The sequence below is a fragment of the Lynx canadensis genome, chromosome D4, assembly GCF_007474595.2.
Source record: "Lynx canadensis isolate LIC74 chromosome D4, mLynCan4.pri.v2, whole genome shotgun sequence".
Lineage (NCBI taxonomy): Eukaryota > Metazoa > Chordata > Mammalia > Carnivora > Felidae > Lynx > Lynx canadensis.
The window spans coordinates 78,465,676-78,484,297 of record NC_044315.2 but is presented as its reverse complement, the minus strand read 5'-3'; the positions used below and the strand labels follow the sequence as shown (position 1 = coordinate 78,484,297).

At 47.3% G+C, this 18,622-nt stretch overlaps 1 protein-coding gene across 1 annotated transcript in view; it reads left to right on the top strand.

Annotated features, from left to right (window-relative positions):
* Positions 1 to 15,745, top strand: part of BRINP1 (BMP/retinoic acid inducible neural specific 1) — a 175,570-nt gene extending 159,825 nt beyond the window's left edge. The window contains exon 8 of the mRNA XM_030294212.1: positions 14,153 to 15,745. Within this exon, the coding sequence (XP_030150072.1) occupies positions 14,153 to 15,293 (1,141 nt within the window). The 3' untranslated portion in view covers positions 15,294 to 15,745. The remainder of the gene's footprint in view (positions 1 to 14,152) is intronic.
* The last annotated feature ends 2,877 nt before the right edge of the window (positions 15,746 to 18,622 follow it).

Sequence of the window (18,622 nt, the reverse complement as noted above, 5' to 3'; positions counted from 1 at the left end):
TCTTGACCACAGATTCCAGGAAGGCAGGGACAAGTCGATCCCTCCGCCTCACAGTGATGGAAAAGGTGCTTGGTGCATAATTACACAGTCAGCGCTTGCCAAACTGAAGTGAGGGAGGGAGCTTTTGAGATGGAAGTTTTAGGACGATGCAGGATGATGACGCTTTGCCTTCCGGGCAGAGAATGGTTTTCTGTTCTGGAAAGCAGCAAATAAAATAACATATGTAATCTTAATTGTAAGATTAATTTCATCCAGAAGTGGGAAATCAGAAAATAGAGAGCAGAAATCGACATAAGTGCATAGGCTTTAAACCTGACAGCCTGGTGTTAAATCCTGGTGAGCTGTTTGCTCAGTGTCTCTGGTCTTGAATGCCATCATCTGTAAAATAAGGCAAAAGCAGCACTTTGCCCACCGAGCTATTGTAAAGATTACCCAAGACAATATATGCAGTGTGCTTAGCATATAGTAGGTGATCAATTAACATTAACTCTTAGTGTATTGGTCTTAATTGTTATTGAATAAGATTAGACTAGACCCATATGGGAGCGCCTGGGTGGCTCAGTCGGTTGAGCGTCGAACTTCGGCTCAGGTCACGATCTCACGGTCTGTGAGTTCGTGCCCTGCGCTGGGCTCTGTGCTGACAGCTGGGAGCCTGGAGTCTGCTTCAGATTCCGTGTCTCCCTCTCTCTCTGCCCGTCCCCCGCTCATCCTGTGTCTCTCTGTCTCTCTCTCTGTCAAAAATAAACATTAAAAAAAAAAAAGATGAGACCCATATGTTGAGATGAAACTCTGGAGAAATTGAATACCTAACTATGGAATTTGTATATTATCATTTAGGTGATGAGTAGAGAGGAAAAAAAATTGGAAGGAATGCTATGGTTTAGTAAATCTCTGCTAGCCATTTGAAATATGAGCTAGAGAATCGGTGGAATTTTTCTCCCGGGTGCAAAAAGATTCAGTATTTCTTCCCTGGGTTGTCATGAGCTTTACCACTGATCTCTGGATCACAGCAGTGGCTCTCAAACTAGAGTGGGCATCATGATCACCTAGAGGGCTTTCCGAACATGGGTTTCTGGGCCCCACCCCCAGGGTTTCTGATTCAGCAGGTCTGGGTTGGTTCCTGGGTTGCAGATGATACTGATGTTGTTGGTCTGGGGACCACACTAACCTTGGATTAGAATACTCCTCTCAATGGCCTAAGTACACCATCACCTCACTTGGTAGAAACGAAGCAAAAATGAATCCCCCTGAGTGAATCCTATAGGATATTGTGATGTGGGGGGGAAAGGAGGTGATGTCTTTGGTTGAAAAAGTTTAAAAACTGTTCAATTAGAAAGAAAAGTAAAGCGAGATGGGGTCATATGTATATATTTTTCAAACTTCTTTGGCCATCGAACCCCTTTTTCTTGAACTTTCTCAAGAGAGGGGGTCCCTTAATACACAACCTTACAAAATCAATGCCTTACACCAGATTAAGAGGCAGTGACCCAGATTGTTTGGTGTGGTACCACAGGTATCCTTCCTGTCAGCAGATCCTCATCTTGAAGCTTGTCTTCTTGGAGTTGAGTTTCTCACACCTTCTGCTTAGGCAGATGCTAATGGCTTTGTATCCCAGCAGGTACCAGTCCTGCTGAGAGGTGGCATGAGTCCTAACCAGCAGCAGCCAAAGTAACAGCAGGAACGTATTCAGTTCCTGGTATAATTAGAGAATAAATTTACCCCATTAGGCTCGGGGACATTCCTAACCTTTAAAAGTAAGCTAAGACAAATACCTTCTGTACAGGTTATTTTGCTTTGCAGAGGGCTTTCACATCAATGATTTGATCTGATCTTTATACATAAATAACCTGTCAGGGATCTACAGCAATGATTAGTCTCCCACTTACAGGTAAGCAAACTAAGGCTCACAGAAATTAATGACTGGCCTGGCATTATGAAATAATATCCTTCTGCTGCCATTCTACATAGGCATTGTCCTTTATTCTTGCCAAAGAATATTTACATGAATATTTTCACTGAATCTTCATGTACTCATCCGTTCGTTCCTTCCTTCAGCAGATGCTTAGTGTGTGCCTACCAGGTGGCAAGAACTATGCAAAGGGGAGTAGTGGAGCGGTCGACGAAACAAGGGGGACCTCACAGAAAGCTTGAAATCCAGCCCGTAAAATAAAACTGGCAGAGGACCAGTCTCACGCCCGTACTTTACCTTAGGAATCAGAGGCTCAGGAAGGTTAAATGACATAAAATTATGAAATGCATAAAATAGCATAGCCATCGGGGACCCTAACAACTAATTTATTCCTGTCATTTTATTAAAGAGTAAAATGAAACCAAGTCTCGGTCAGAGTAGTTGTATGAGTTTGGTATTGTTGGGTAGCACATACCGGAGGCTTAAAGCAATAGACGTTTACTGTGTCCCAGTGTCCTTGGGTCAGGAGTCTGGGCGTGGGATAGCTGGATCTCTGCCTGTGCTTCACAGGCAGGAATACAGCCGTGGAGGTTCTGGGGCAGAACCCGCTTCTCAGCTCATTCGGGTTGTTGGCGGAATTCGCTTCACGGTGGTTGGAGCACTGAGGTCACCATTTCCTCGATGGTTGCTGGCCAGGGTTTGCTCTTAGCTCCTGGAGTCCACTCTCCAGTTCCTGTACGCCGACCGCCTGCACCTTCAAAGGAGCAAAGGTGCGGTGAATCCTGCCAGGGAAAATATTCTGCTTGTAAAGGGGCACGTGTGGTTACATTAGGCACGCCTAGATAATCTGCGTATTTTTTAGGTCAGCTGTGCCAAGTTAACAGGCCACAATCACAGGAGGGATATTTTATCATTTTCACAGATCCTAGGGATTACTGCTGGGAATCTCGGGGGACGAGGGGACATGTTTAGAATTCTGCCTCGTACAGTAACATAGGTTGGTAGTAATGGAATAGGGAAGAGATATCCTGAGTTCTCTTTGGGGCTCACAGTATATAGAAGTTTCAATATCTAGGGGCGCCTGGGTGGCGCAGTCAGTTAAGCGTCCGACTTCAGCCAGGTCACCATCTCGCGGTCCGTGAGTTCGAGCCCCGCGTCTGGCTCTGGGCTGATGGCTCGGAGCCTGGAGCCTGTTTCCGATTCTGTGTCTCCCTCTCTCTCTGCCCCTCCCCCGTTCATGCTCTGTCTCTCTCTGTCCCAAAAATAAATAAAAAAAAAAGTTGAAAAAAAATTAAAAAAAAAGAAGTTTCAATATCTATTGCTATATAACAAGTTGACCCAAACCTTAAAGCACCAACCATCATATTATGCTCAGGACCTATGGGTCAGGTATCTGTGCCAGAATTATCTGAGTGATTCTTCTGTTCCATGTAGAGCTGACTTGAAATCCCTTGAATTGGTATTCAGCTGGCAGCTGGATCGGGCTGGAGGTTCCAAGAAAGCTTCACTCATGTGTGTCTGGTGCCTTGGAAGAGACAGCCAGAGGCTGGGCTCAGCTGCACACCTCTCCCTGCCCAGCGTTTCTCCATGTGACCACTCCAGTGGGGTGGTCAGACTGCTTGTAGGTGGTCTCAGAGCTCAGAGCTCCAAGAGGGAGTTTCCCAAAGCTGCAAGTCTCTTGAGATCAGAATCCGTACACTGGGCGAATTGCTTCTGCCTTCTTGTATTGGTCCAAAAAAAGTGGTCGACTCTCTCCAGGTTCAAGGGAAGGAACGTAGATCTCCTGTCTCTGACACAGGTGGATCTGTGAGCCACCTGCCATGCATAGTGGGTTTTGTTTAATTTTGCAGTGTAATATATTTTAGTCTAGAAAGAGTGCACTCTTCAGAGACCTTGTGAAGAAACATTTTGTAATACAAAATTGCCCTTTAGAACCTTTGTCAATCAAGATTGTTGTTTAGTGTGTTTATCTTAAGGTTTCCGCCCCTTGCTACGTGTTTCAACTTAGGTGCATTTTTTTTTTTCTTTTGCTGTTGTTTTGTTGTTTGTTTTGTTTTCTTGGAAGCCGGTTAAAGGGAGAGAATGTTCCATAATATGATTTCATTCTTCGCTGGGTAAATGTAGAGTGTGGGTATTTGACGTGGGAAGAGGACTCTGCCAAGTTACCGAGTATTCCAAGTATGTGTTCTAGAATCGGGGAAATAACTATAGGAAATCGTCGCTGGACCCACTGTAAGAAAGACCAAGCTAAAACTCTGTTGATTACCTGACTTCCATAAACACTTATTCTGCCTAGTGGACCACAGTGACATTTTTGTCTTTGGGAATTGGTATCAGTTCAGATCCAGTGTCCAGTAATCCTTGACAAGGGTGAGTATTTCCTCTTCCCCAGTGCGTAGTCACCCCAGGTAAAAGGCTACCTTTGGGAGAGGTCGGGGGAAGGTGAACAGTGTACGTTTCTGTCAAAGTATGGGGTTCTTCCTCAAGGGGATGATTCTGGCTCTGAGCTTCTAGGTACTACTTGTGTGACTTCAAACAAGTCACATAACCTCTCTGGACTCTGCTTCCCATGGACCAGGGCTTGTCTAAGCATCATTCAGCCCCAGGATTCTGAAAATCTGTCACTCTAAACCCACAGACAGCTCTCCCTGGAGCAAATTGCTATGTGGATAGTCCCTGACCTACTCATTTCTGTGTGTATGTGTATGTGTCTGGGGGAGGGGAGGGTAGCAATTTGGTGACAGAGACCTATTCTGAGTGTGTATTAAATTGTCCTATTAAAGAAGAGGTGCAAACCCACAAATAACCCCAGGCTGGCTCAGGGCAGTTCACTGTCAGTCAGAGAAGCGTACAAAGTGCTGTCCCAACGATGGGGCGACGAAATGTTTAGCTAAGGATATCTTTGGCGTTGCTTTTCTATTTATGGGGGTAAAAAAAAAAAAGCAGGCAGCCAGTGAGGCAGAACCCCACGGCAAGCCAGGGGTGTACCGCGTGGGTGAGGGGTGTGGAGATGTGTGCGGGCAGCTGGGTTTCGCCAGGAGTGATGTAGAGAGTTCCTTGTAACCAGCACTGCTGGGCGTCTCTCCAATCTCATCCCTGTTTGCCACTCTGAATTTGCAGCAAGTAGGGCAGTTTGACTCACTCCGCTGACGTAAGGCAAGAAAATAGACATCTTCAGACCCTTTCTGTTGTTTTTAGTTTAGTTGTTTTGTTTTGTTTCTTTCTTCCCTGGGGCTCACAAGTGGCTTCCTGTTCGGAATAGAATCTAGAGGCTCAGAGGACCGAGTCAGAAATAGAATGAAGTTGTCACAATATCCGTGGATAGCTCTTTCTTCTCCTCCAGGGCCAATTCCAATCCACCTCCCCACTTCCGCCCTCCAAGTTGGCCAGCAAGCTCACACACGGGTGAGTTATAATCCCAGCAATGTGACAGCCTGCTGGTGACGTGCAAAATAAGTCACGTCTCCTCCCGGAGCCTGGTTTTTCCTATCGTGAAAGTGAGATTCATGATACCCTCTTAACCCAGCCCACAACACAGAAAAGTTGTGACGCTCAAATTAGAGACCCAAACAGGAGAGCTTTAGGGGCGCCTGGGTGGCTCGGTCGGTTAAGCGTCGACTCTTGATTTCAGCTGCGGTCATGACCTCAGGGTTCGTGAGATCGAGACCCGTGTGGGTCTGCACCCTCAGTGAGGAGCCTGATTAGGAGTCTCTCTAAATAAAATGAAATAAAAATGTAAAGTACGGCTGCCTTAATAGCATAATTCTGGATGTTTTAAAGGAATTTTTTTTCGAAATAAATGTTTTATTGAGGTATCACACAGAGAAAGAGAAGGTATCACAGATGTACAGCAAGATGACTTTTCACAAGATGAGTTCACACATGTACCCAGCAGCACCCAGATACAAATTAGGGCATTATCAACACTGCAGAACCCGCCCGCGTCCTCTCCTGGACACTGCCAGCCTGCTCTCTGGGGGAACCACTTCTCATCGCTACACTCACCGCAGCTTGGTTTTGCCCCTTTCCATACCCAATATCTACCTTTAGTAGGTACTTTCCGGTTTTCAAATTCGCTGAGCCACTTTTCTCTTCTGCCACTAGCATCGGAGAGTGTCACTTGGGGCACATCCTTTTGCTCAGGCTTGGTGGTCCCCATCTTTTTTATTTGTATTCTTTATTTGATTTTAGCCATCTGGCTGAAGAGGTATGTATTTCATTGCAGCTTTTTTTTTTTTCTGCGCCTAGAGTGGAGAGCCCGATGTGGGGCTCCAACTCACAAACCGTGAGATCATGACCTGAGCCCAATCAGACGCTTAACTGACTGAGCCACCCAGGCGCCCCTCTCATTGTAGTTTTAATTGGCATTGTCCTGATGACTAATGAAGTGGAATTGTGTGTACTTATTGGTCTTCTGAATATCCTTTACTATGAAATGCTTGTTCCTATCATTTGTCTTATTTTCCCTATTGGTTATCAGATTTCTTCTTACTGCTATATAGTTTCTTTCTTTCTTTCTTTCTTTCTCTCTCTCTCTCTCTTTCTTTCTTTTCTTCTTTCTTTCTTTCTTTCTTTCTTTCTTTCTTTCTTTCTTCTCTCTCTTTCTTTCTTTCTTGGGCAAATCCCATTCATTATACAGTGGGTGCATTGTCCAGAAAAGTAAAAATTGTGATAATTGCATCTACTCTGATTGAAAGAGACCCAGGAAGGAAGGGCAGACCCTAGACAGCATAAAGTGCCTTAGACTAACCCAGCATCCGGCCAGTCTAGGAGTTACCTGTATATTATAAATACAATCTTTGATTGGCTAGAGGTATTGCAAATGCACTCTCTGACTGAGGGTTGTCTTTTTATTCTTTGAATGATATCTTTTGATGGGTATATTTGATGGTAATATAGCCCCCCCCCCCCATTAATCATTTTTTCCTTTATGGTGAGCTGTTTTAAGCGATCTGTGTCTCCGCCAATATCACAATAATGCTTCCCTATGTCTTCTTCTAAAAGCCATTCTGTGGATGTTGGTAGTATTGTTACTATTATTTTACTTTTCCGCTTTAGATCTGTCCTTCATCTCTTTATGTTTGCGGATGCCTAAGAGATTGTCAGAAAGATGTTCTGTTGTTGTTGCTGTTTTTATATCAGTATTCAGCTGACCCAGTGACATTTATTGAATTCTGACCCTGGGTTTATAATCTGTAACTACTTACTTCAAAGGGACCGTTTTCTGTGTGAGCCAGACGGACACAATAGTTTGTTTTCATGAGAGACACTGTGCACCTACAATATGTCGGAAGCTTTATATATAGTAGCTTACCTGGTTCTCAAACGTACTATGTTATTACTCCATTCTGTAGCTGAGAAAACGGAAGCTTTGGAAGGACAAGCAATTAGCTGAAGGTTAAATAATGAGTAGCGGAGCTATGATTCAATACCCAATCTTTTTCTGACTCCAAAGCCGATGTCTTGCTCTCTCTTCAAACATCATGGTGACAGCATTCATTAAGACTGTGGAGGGTGAGTAACCAGAGAGACTAGGGTACTAAGCTGCAATCAACTAGTAACTGAGAGCGATATTTTTACCCAGAGCATTTATAAACCGCAGCCGGTTGTTTCTTGCCCTCAGTAACAATAAGGGCGAATGGTTAGTCATCACTTCCTTTCACTGCAAACCTCCCAGGCGTATCTGATCCTGGTTCTGAAGTCACGGTACGTGTCACCTTCCCCGTTTGACAGACAAGGAAAGGGAGAATCCACGAGGTGAGGGGACTTATCCAAGGTCACATAGCAGGGTCAAGTATCCAAGGGCAAATAGTGGTAGAACAGGGTCCAGGATGTGTTTTAACCAGCTGGCTCGCGCACCTGTGATCACTCCCCCGCCACTGCACCCCTCGTTGACATAGATGACCCTTAGTGTACTTCATGACTGTACGGAAGCCCGTTAGCCCCGATTATTACAAAAGATTGTACTTTCTAGCCTTGGGGTCTTAGTCGCTCATTCCTGTGCCTGGCTACTGCCAGGAACAATAAACCGCTCTTGCAGCCCTGCCCCCGGGAACTGCTTGTGCCTTCAGCCTTTCCGTCACCCCCAGAGAGGCTCCCGGGTCCCTCCTTCACTTGTCTCCAGCACATCCATGCCCCAAAGCAAAATGCCGAGTTTGAATATGCAGCTGATGTTGTCTGTCACCTCCTTCCAGACACAGATCTGTGTAATTGCAAAAATTGTTTCATAATCCTCCCCAATTAAGCTCCTGACAACCTAATTTTAAAGACTCTAGTGGATTTCTACATGGCTGTTCTCCCCATTCCTCCTTCTAACCTCTACCTCTGTCCTCTGCAAATAAGACCGATCACTTATTCCACGATGCCAGACTAGAAGGCATCTTTGCTGCGGCAACGGACTACAAAACTCTTCTTTTGGTCTTTCCTTCCTTATTGCTGTGAGCCATTCAATGAGGCTCTGACGTCATTTCAAAAACCGAGACAAGCAGGGAACACAGGTTTTTAAGGCAACGACAGAAAGTCAGAGAGGGGAATGAAGGATTAAAAGCTAAATATTTTTCTGGGGGAAATGAGGCACACAGAGTCGGTCTGATGGCCAGTTATGATTCACACTAGCACGTCCAGAGGCCAAGGCTTCCTCCACTTGAGCCCCGAACATTCTGACACCATCGACATATTCATTGTTATCCGCACGTTGCCTTTAACAGGCACACGCACGCAAGTGCACACACGCACAGTCATGTGCAGCACAACCAAAAAAAAAAAAAAAAGGCAAAAAAACAAAAACGGTGCATCATCAGAAGCCTAGAAACAACTGTTTTGCCTTCCCGGTCTAGAGTACGATCTACAGAGTATACATTTTGTGGCGTATCACTGAATTACTCAGACACCCATTACAATGTCAAAGAAATGCCAAGGAAGAAGCACAGGGCATAAATAAAAGAATAATTCAGAGCTCCAATTTCATTTTTTTTTTCATTTCCTCTCCACTTTTAAATAAACACTCCTGGTAGGCAAACGGGAATTATGGATTATAGTTTTCTATTTTAGCCTAGATCTGTTTCTCCCCCCTCTCTCCTTGGCACTCAGTTTGTGTGATCTTCCCTAAAATGCCACTGGCCTGGCACTGCATTCCTGTCTTAGGCAAAACCTCCAATTAAAATCAGCGGGGAGTTTGCTTGAATTAGGAATCCCAGCCTGGGCTCCCCACCCGGGTGGTTCTGAAAGGGAGATGTGTGTCTTTGAAGCCAGTGATGGGAAGCCCTGGGTGGCATAGCCTCTGTCCTCCAAATGACGAGCGACTCCAGCTGTGTCACTGGGAGACCTGTCAGGTCGCCAGAAAATCCTGGCTGAGGCAAAGACAGGGGCCTGCAGGGGAGCATGGCCTGGAGCCTAGCTTCTCCTCGGGTCTGGGTTGTCAAGAGTAAGGAAAGCACAGCGGGGACTTCAGGGGAACACTGGGTTTGGATCCAGAAATCCTGAACTCTGGTCTGCTACATCCATGCTGTGTGACCATGGGAAAGTCACCGTCCCTCTCTGGCCTTCGGCGTCCTCTCAGTAGAAGGAAAAATCACAAAGGAGTCCTAACTCAGGGGGTTGACGTGAGGATAGAGGGATAACAGCCACAATGTAGCAAGCACTCAGGGGACACTGATCCTTCGCTTCACCTAAGCAGCAAAGCCTCAGCGTTCAGGTCTACACGTGAGGGCGATGGGCTGAACATTTCCCAGTCTTCTTCTCGGAGGTTTTCTGCTTCTGTGGCCCAAGCTGCTGCACGTGGCCCTCGGAGGGAGCCCACCAATCAGGCGCCAAGGTTTTCGGGCTTTAAAAATAAAAATGCAGGCTTCTGCCCTCACCTCCTTCCTCCTCTCCTCCCTCCTCTCCCGGTCAGATGAATTGAAATCCCTTCCAACAGAAAGATGCTGATTTGGACGTATTGGAGTTCATCTTTGGCCGCCAGCGGAAGATGCTCCGGATCCCCAGGGACAGAAAAGCCTTTTAAAACTTGGTCCCCGTTGCCTCACGCTGACTGCCTTGCGGTGGGGCTGTGTCAGCCCTTTGTGAGACCCTCCCCTCTGGAACCGGCCTATTAAGCCACTCCTCTGTTGCCAGGGTTGAGGCAGGCTGTCACCAGCTAGCCTGGGAAATGGTATTTATAGATCACAGTCCCTCCTACCCCTGGTCCCCAGCCTCTCCCCTCGAGCACTTGTCGGTGAGCTCCAATTATCTGTGAATGGAGGAGAGGGATCCTGGCAGGTCCAGAGGAAGCGGGGAATGCGATAATAGGCCCTTCACACACTCAAACTTGCAGTATTTTTCCATGATTTCAATCTGTTTCTCTTCTCGTGGCCTGTTTCCTCCTTCTCCTTGCCTCACCGTCATAATGTTACATTCTAGTACGCAGCACCAAGCGTGGTGCCTCTGGGGTTAGAGAGCGTGGAGTGTGAACCCGGAGTAGCTCTGGGTCTCAGACGGGCGTCTCGCTCCTCCAGGGCTCAGTATCTCCATCTGTGACTCAGTCAGATGGCGTGTGTGAGCCTGCAGCCCAGTGCCTGGTATACAGTGAGTGCTCAATGGTTGTAAGCCGCCGATCCCCGTGGCTGGTTCGGGGTGCCACGCGCAGTGGAGCATTGCCAAATTTCGGAATACCACTCACTCATCGCTGCCCAGAGCATTGGTTGCCGATGGTGTAGGAGATGGGCCTTGACCGAGGCAGAGTCCTCACTGTGGGAAGCTGCTTGGGTCCGGCACAAACACACAAAACCCTGGAATGAGCTCATTCTGGTTTTGCTCTTCCCCACGGAAGCAGGTCCTGGAAAGCAAAAGAAAAGTTGGCCGAGCTGGGAAGTCAGGGTTGTCACCAGTAACATTGCGTCCCGTCTGCGACACCCGGCCTCTGCTTCCCAGAAAGGGCCGAATCGCCCTCTGAAGGCCCGTCCGGCGTCCGCGTTCCCTGAGCCTTTGGGTGCTGACACATGAAGGCCTGGCCGAGCGGCTTCATTTCTGTCCTCCCCTCTCTGATTTCGTCCCCTCGCGGTGGCCCTCTCCAGTGCCCTGCTCCCACGTTGTCTCGTCCTCTCCTCTAGGTCGGCCTCCCCCGTCTCCCCCAAGGTCTCCAGCATGGAGACCAGCTCTTCTCTTGCCAGCCTTCCCCGTGCTCCACCTCCCTCCTCCGCGTTCTCTTTCCTCCTGCCCTGGGCCTCGCGCTCCCTGCCCCCCCCCACCCCCGCACGCACGCGGCCCCGCTTTAAGTCCTCTGGCTGTATCATTAATGCCTTCTTTGATACGGCCCACAACCTCATGATTATTCTGAGGTCAGGAGATGCAGGTGCCAGGCAGCTCACTGATGCGCCTCAGAGGGCCTCTGTCCCCAATCCCTCCTGCTCGACAGGGCTGGAATCCTAATTCGCCGCTAGCCCCTTCGCTCTTTGCAGCATCACCAGGGACTTTCATCTTTGTATTTCCCCCACCGAGGATTCTGAGGGCTCAGCCACAATGAGGCATTGATTCAAGGGGTGAGGGCTGCGGGGCTGACAAAGGGTCCCAATGATGGGACACGAGAAAGGGGGCGCTCTGCGGGGTTATAGAATGCCTTGCAGATGGGAACAGAGGAGCTCTAAATGGGGTACTGTCCTGTCACTTGGAGAGGGAGTGACAGGGGCAAGTGTGGGCCATTTGAAAGAGGCATTTTGGAATGACGCTCTCGTCAGATGGAACCGTGCAATCAGAGACGTGTGGCGGGCCCCTGCAGCTCACAAAAATATCAGATGACTCATAGCCAATATTCAGTCAATGTTCTGGTTTGGGAGGTGGGAGCCGCAAAGCTCATTATCATTCCAGCTCCGTTTCCTGAAGGCTGGGCCTGCTGCTGTTCTCCAGGCTGTAATAGGATTGGTCTCGTGAAGCAGACACTGGGGAGGGCTGGAGCCGTGTGGGTGGACGGGATCGGAAACTAATACCGCAGTCCAGAGGGGAGAAGAGAAGTTGGGGTTTGCTTTTTGGTTTTTTAATGGAGAATACGAGAAAAATACTGATTTTGTGCGTTCATTCATTCAGCGAACATTCATCCCGCAAACCTTTGGGGCGCCGAGCTCGGGGGTGAGATGCTCAGGGAAGGATAGATCTCCCCTCTGAAGCCCTCAAGCCTGGAGGGGAAACTGACAGGGGAAGCGGGGGTCTCCAGTACGATCTTTTGAATGTGGCCAGGGAGGTTTTATTGCCAGGGCTGGGTGGCTCTGTGGATGTAAAAGGCAGAGCGGCTTTGAGGAGCGCACTAATTATTCCTCCATTTTCTCTCGGCCGATAAGCAACTTGCTTCAAGCAGAGCATTCTGGGAAGCCGTTTCAACACTATCCATTTTCAAATGTCCCACAGAACAAAATGGCTCCCCTCAGACTCCAGAGAGATAGTGAAATCCCTGAGAGTGTCTCAATACCTTCAAAGAAATAGCTTATTCTCTGGGAGAAGAGTGCTTACTGTTATTACCTGTTTCAATAATTGATCTATGCCAGACTGTGTGCTAAATGCTTTAACCATATTATCTCCCTCAATCCTCTCACCCGTTGCCTAAGATGGGCTTTATGATTCTCATTTTAGATATGGATACTGGGGCTTAGAGACACAAAGTGACTTGTTCCTGGTTACAGAACTGAGTTTGGAACTCAGCTCCTCTTGGGCCAACACACATGCTTTGTCAACATCGGGTTCTACTCTCTCCCTCGTGGCTCTTGGGCTCAGCGACCACGGCGGCACAGTGGAAGTGAGACAGTTGATGGATTGCTGACATTTCCTTGCACAGGCAGTCTGATGCAAGAGGGCTTCTCTTTCCGGTTTCCTAAAATGGGGGGCATGAGCCACTGCCACCACCGTCATTGTCACCATCCGCATGACCACAGCACACTGCAACCTTAAGAAAGGCTTTCTTGACTCTTGCTTGACATATATTTTAAAAACCAATAGCTATGAGCCAGGAGACTTCTCCGCTCACTCGCTGTATGACATTGAGTCCATCATTTCGACCGCTGAGCTTCTCTCTGGCGTGTCTCTAAAATGGAGCCGAGAGTCCCTTTGCAAGAATAAGAAGAACTAACTTTTATCGAGTCCTCGATACCTAGCAGGTTTGGGGATAAGCCTTCACATCAAAATTCAGGTAATCCTCAGCACAGCCCCGTGTGGTGGTGACGATTAGGAAGGTAGAGGAAACTGCCCGGCACCGGGAAAGTGGAGGAGCCAGGATTTTCATCAATCTCCCAACTGGCCTCACATCCCAAGCTATTTTCAGGGTGTTGTTGTGAGGCTCAAGTGAGAAAATGGGAGTGAGTGTGCCCTGTTCAGGGTAAAAAGTGCCAGGCACAGGTAAGGGATTATTCGTTGCACGGAAGACAGCGGGAAATGACTTGTGCAGAAATGAGGAAAGACGAGAGGCTACCAAGCTGACTGCCTTCCGTATTTCTCCTCATTCTTCTGCTGCTTCCTATCTGATCTAGTATCTGTCTCCATTGGAATGTTTCAGTGGCGGGAACCCCAGGGACAGGGCGTGGGTAGCGTTTCAAAAGCATCGAGGGGCTGTGGGGAGGGGGACCTAGAGGTACATGTTGTGACGGGAGTTCCACTGACTTGAGAATTTGGAGCTCGGGGAAAAAAATGGGGCAAATAGCATCTTTCTTACATGTGAGGATCACGTAAGATCACCAGGGTGGACACACCAGACGATCTCTAGGACAATATAAAATATAATTTGTTTTTGGTTGAAGTTGAAGTCGTTGGCCATTATGTAACCTCCTGGGAGGAATCTGGGAAGAAGGTTGAAACAGGAGAGTCAGGTGAAATGTACTAGCCTCTAAGTGCTCCCCTGTTTGCTGATTTTTAAAATCTGTGGTCATCTGGCAGGGGTGTTGGAGTTCAGACACTAGTTTCTTGGGTCAAACTCCTTTGGGGCTACAGGGCAATGGAATCCTGGAGCTGGAAGGACCCCAAAGCACACTTACTCCAGCCCCTTCACCTCACAGATGAGGACACTGACCATTGGAGGGGTGCAGTGTTATTCAGCGGGTCGGTGGCATCACAAGGGACTCCAGTGTGTATTCAGAGCCCTTCTTACCATAACCGTCCTACCCCGTCCCTTCATCTTTTGCGCACCTGCACTTTGCCTACTCAGTTGAGTCACCGTGACCAGCCCGCCCCCTGGTGGCTAATGATCTCCGTTTTCCTTCCGCCCACCTCCCCCCTCCCCCCCCCCCCCAGGACAATTCAGCAATGGCTTGCAAGGGTCCAGTCGCTCCTCTACTGCAATGAGAACGGGTTTTGGGGAACCTTCCTGGAGAGCCAGAGGAGCTGCGTGTGCCACGGTAGCACCACGCTGTGCCAGCGCCCCATCCCCTGCATCATAGGAGGGAACAACAGCTGCGCCATGTGTAGCCTGGCCAACATCTCCCTGTGCGGCTCCTGCAACAAGGGCTACAAGCTGTACCGGGGCCGCTGCGAACCGCAGAACGTGGACTCGGAGCGCAGCGAGCAGTTCATCAGCTTCGAGACCGACCTGGATTTCCAGGACCTGGAGCTGAAGTACCTGCTGCAGAAGATGGACTCGCGCCTCTACGTGCACACCACCTTCATCAGCAACGAGATCCGCCTCGACACCTTCTTCGATCCCCGGTGGCGCAAGCGCCTGTCCCTCACGCTCAAGAGCAACAAGAACCGCATGGACTTCATCCACATGGTGATCGGCATGTCCATGCGCATCTGCCAGATGCGCAACAGCAGCCTGGACCCCATGTTCTTTGTCTACGTCAACCCCTTCAGCGGGAGCCACTCGGAGGGCTGGAACATGCCCTTCGGGGAATTTGGCTACCCGCGCTGGGAGAAGATTCGCCTCCAAAACAGCCAGTGCTACAACTGGACTCTCTTGCTGGGCAATCGGTGGAAAACGTTTTTCGAGACGGTCCACATCTACCTACGTAGTCGGACTCGGCTACCTACCCTACTGCGTAATGAGACCGGCCAGGGCCCGGTGGACCTGTCCGACCCCTCCAAGAGGCAGTTCTACATCAAGATCTCCGACGTGCAGGTGTTCGGGTACAGCCTGCGCTTCAACGCCGACCTCCTTCGCAGCGCCGTGCAACAGGTCAACCAGTCCTACACGCAAGGCGGCCAGTTCTATTCTTCTTCGTCCGTGATGCTCCTCTTGTTGGATATTCGGGACCGAATCAACCGCCTGGCCCCTCCTGTGGCCCCGGGGAAACCCCAGCTGGACTTGTTCTCCTGTATGCTCAAGCACCGCCTGAAACTGACCAACAGCGAGATCATCAGGGTGAACCACGCCTTGGACCTCTACAACACCGAGATCCTCAAACAGTCGGACCAGATGACGGCCAAACTCTGTTAACCTGGGGACTCCTTGCCACGGGCTTTCCCTTTTGTTGTACACACATAACAGAACAAAGCAAAGCAAAGCAACACAAACAACAATTTGTAAAATGTAATTCATAATTCAAAGAAAAGGAGGAAGAGTCTGCATTCGTTGGAAACTAAAACGTTCTAGCAACTGTATAAAACCGTTGGGCATGTTTGTTATTTCTATACTCTGTCATGAAGAAGGGTCTCAGCCTTTGGAGGAGCTTGGAGGGGTTGCTTCTTAGGCCTCAGGTGCTGTATTGTGGGGGGAGAACGGGGAGAGCATATGCAATGAATTGCAAAGATCTCTGCTGTGCAGGTGCTAAGATTAAACACTAAAAAGAAAGAGAGATATATGTAATGTACAACCGACACTGCCATTTTTCCTTGTGGGAGGAAATGGACATACATAAAGATATTTCTTGGGTTATGATTTCTTCCCTCTTTATGCCTAATTCCTTGTGGTTCTTTCGACTCCTTCTTGCACGGGGGCGACAGTGCTATCTTACCCATAGAGCTTCTTTCATTCGGAATGAACTGAAGCTAATTGAAGGGGGACAACAGGTGGGCTTAGGGGGAGAAGCATAAGCCTCATCACAGGGTGTTAAAACAATAAGGAACCTTATACATCAGCTGTCACACTCCTTGATTTAGCTTGTGAAACAGGCGTGGGGAGAAATGGCACGCCCAGTAACCCACGGTTGCTGCCTGAAGAAGGATTTGAACTCTGCCTTCTGAGCCCCTTGGCAAGGCTCCTTTTTCTAAATTCCTCTGGCCTCTTTTCTGGTTTTTCTCTTCCAGCTACACTGCCACAGGACGGAATGTTTTTCAGTCTCAGGTTGTTTTGATAGCTTTTTTTTTTCCTTTTTTTTTAATGGAGACTCCTTTCACCTACTTTTTCCAAAAAGACATGGTGTCAGATTTCCTAGAAGTGCTTTGCATATTAAAATTTCATTTAAATACAAGTCAATAACCACAATAGACTAAAATGGGGTAGGTTCTGAAGTTGCATTCCTCACTTCACTCCTCTGCCAGGCACCTCCCCCAAGTCGCTAAAAAATGATCCTTTCATTAACTCAGAACACACACTCACACACACGCATGCACAAACTAACACTGCCATTTCTCTGGCATCTATGAAAGTGAGAAGCCTTATTTTGGGACTTCGGAGCAAAACTGAAAGGAGAAACTCAAGAAAGAAAACTCATTTCAAAGCACTCCAGCAGAGGATTTGGGCAGATATCCCTTCGTAGTATTCAGGATCTCTATGCTTATCTTTTTTGCTGCAGTGGTACTTTCTAGAGGTGCTTCAGAGCATCTGAATCTTCATTTCTGTATTGTCAGAGGAACAGGATCACAAATTTCAGGGTCAGAAGAGAAAATGGAATTCCTCTGGTCTAAACATGTGCACAGAGTGCGAATCTCCTCTCTGCCGTCTTGGGGAGATAGCTGCTGTTCACCGCCTGGACCATTTCCAGGATAGGAAGCCAATTGGCTCTATCTTCTACATTCCTTGCATTCCTCTTTTACTGAAAGGCAACAATAAGATTCATTCCATTTTGTGTTATGAGACAGATCTAATTATTAGATAGTTCTTCTATACCTTGGCCAGCTTTTACCTACCTTCTACTCACTGGTTCTAGTTCTGGAATGTGCATTTCTCTCTCTCAAGTTAATGCTGTCCTAGATAAAATAGAAAGACCTGTCTCAAGTGTCAGCCGAGTCTGTGATAATATGACTCAAAGGGAACATCATCCCCAATATAGTTTAAGAGGAAAGAAGGAGAGGGCTTCAGTGCATAAGAATTACCTAGTATGTATGTGTATGTACGTGTGTGTGTATTGCTGGGGGGGGGTGGGAAGGAGGGAGTAAGTCTTTTTATTTTATTACTATTTTTTTTTGTAATGGTAAATTCCAACTTTAATGTTCCAGTTTTTAGTATGAATTAGCATATATTCTGATACCAACTTTAACACTAACACGCACTTCACATGAACATATTTTTTTGGACTTTAAATTTTGAAGATTCAGGATTCATTTAGATTGGAAATTCTTTCATGCCAGAGATCACATAGCAGCTATTCATCAAGCACAAGATTTTGCAGAAGGTCAGCAGATCGTCAAACATCTCTCCAGTGCCTATTAGATGAGCGGGGCATGTCAGAGAAACAAAAATTCGTAAAGACATGGTCTATACTTTTGTGCCACTCACAAATTAATGAAAAATACAGACTTACGGATCAATTTAAAGAATAAACAATAATTACAGTACACCATGATGAGTGAGTGCTATTGTGGGGTCAGACACACAGAGAGGAGCCCTAAAGAAATAATTTTCTCGTTAATGGGGTTGGCAAAGGCATTTTATATGGGCATACTTATTCTGAGTGTTGAAGTGAATCAGACTTGGGCAAATAGCAGGAGCACAAGGGCCAAAGGAACAGAGAAGGCAAAACCACAAAGGTATAAATGGTACAAATATGCACAGTATATTTGAGGGTCTGTTAACAGCTTTAGAAAGGTGTCATTTTAAATGGTAAGCCTAACAAGGCCAGTGAGGATTTTAACTCTGTATGAGAAGTTGAAACCATCATCCACGAACTTCATGACCTGAAAAATGAATTTAAGACTGACCATCTCTCAGTTGCCTCTCTTCCTTTTTCCTTTCATCTCTACCTTCCAAGTAGTTCAAAGACTCATGCTATACTAACCCCTGTACTTCATAGGCATTGTGCCACCAAATCCTTATCATAATTCAGTTAGGGCTTTCCACTTGAGTTCTTCGCCTGACTTTACCACTTCGTATGTGCAAGAAAATCCTCTTTCCTTCACCTTGAAAATACCAACGGCTTCACTTCATATTACAAAGAGAATACAACAATGTCCAGTGATTGGAAAGGTCAGGGAAATAGAGAGATTTTCAAGGGGCGAGAAAGATGCAGACATCAAAATATTTATTCCAAGGCAAATGAAAAATACTTTGCTATAAAAGGACACAAAGTTCTGTGGATTTTCCACTGTCTCCTGGATGGGTCTGGCCCTTTGAGCTAACAAGGTTCCTCTCCAGCTGGGAGGAAGAGAAGCCTGAAGCCTTCAAGTGAGATTTTAATTCAATTAGTGTCTTACCAATTTGATGCAGCAACCAAGGACCTATGGTGTCTGATTAATATGCTGATGCTAAGGCAAAAGGGTGGATAGAATGCCCATTTGGATAAGGCCTGGCAGCAAAGCGTGGCATTTCCATGGAAACCACAGAAAGCCATTAATTAGCTATCAAATAAAATCATTGGAAAATTCTGGACCCTGGCATATCTGCCCCCT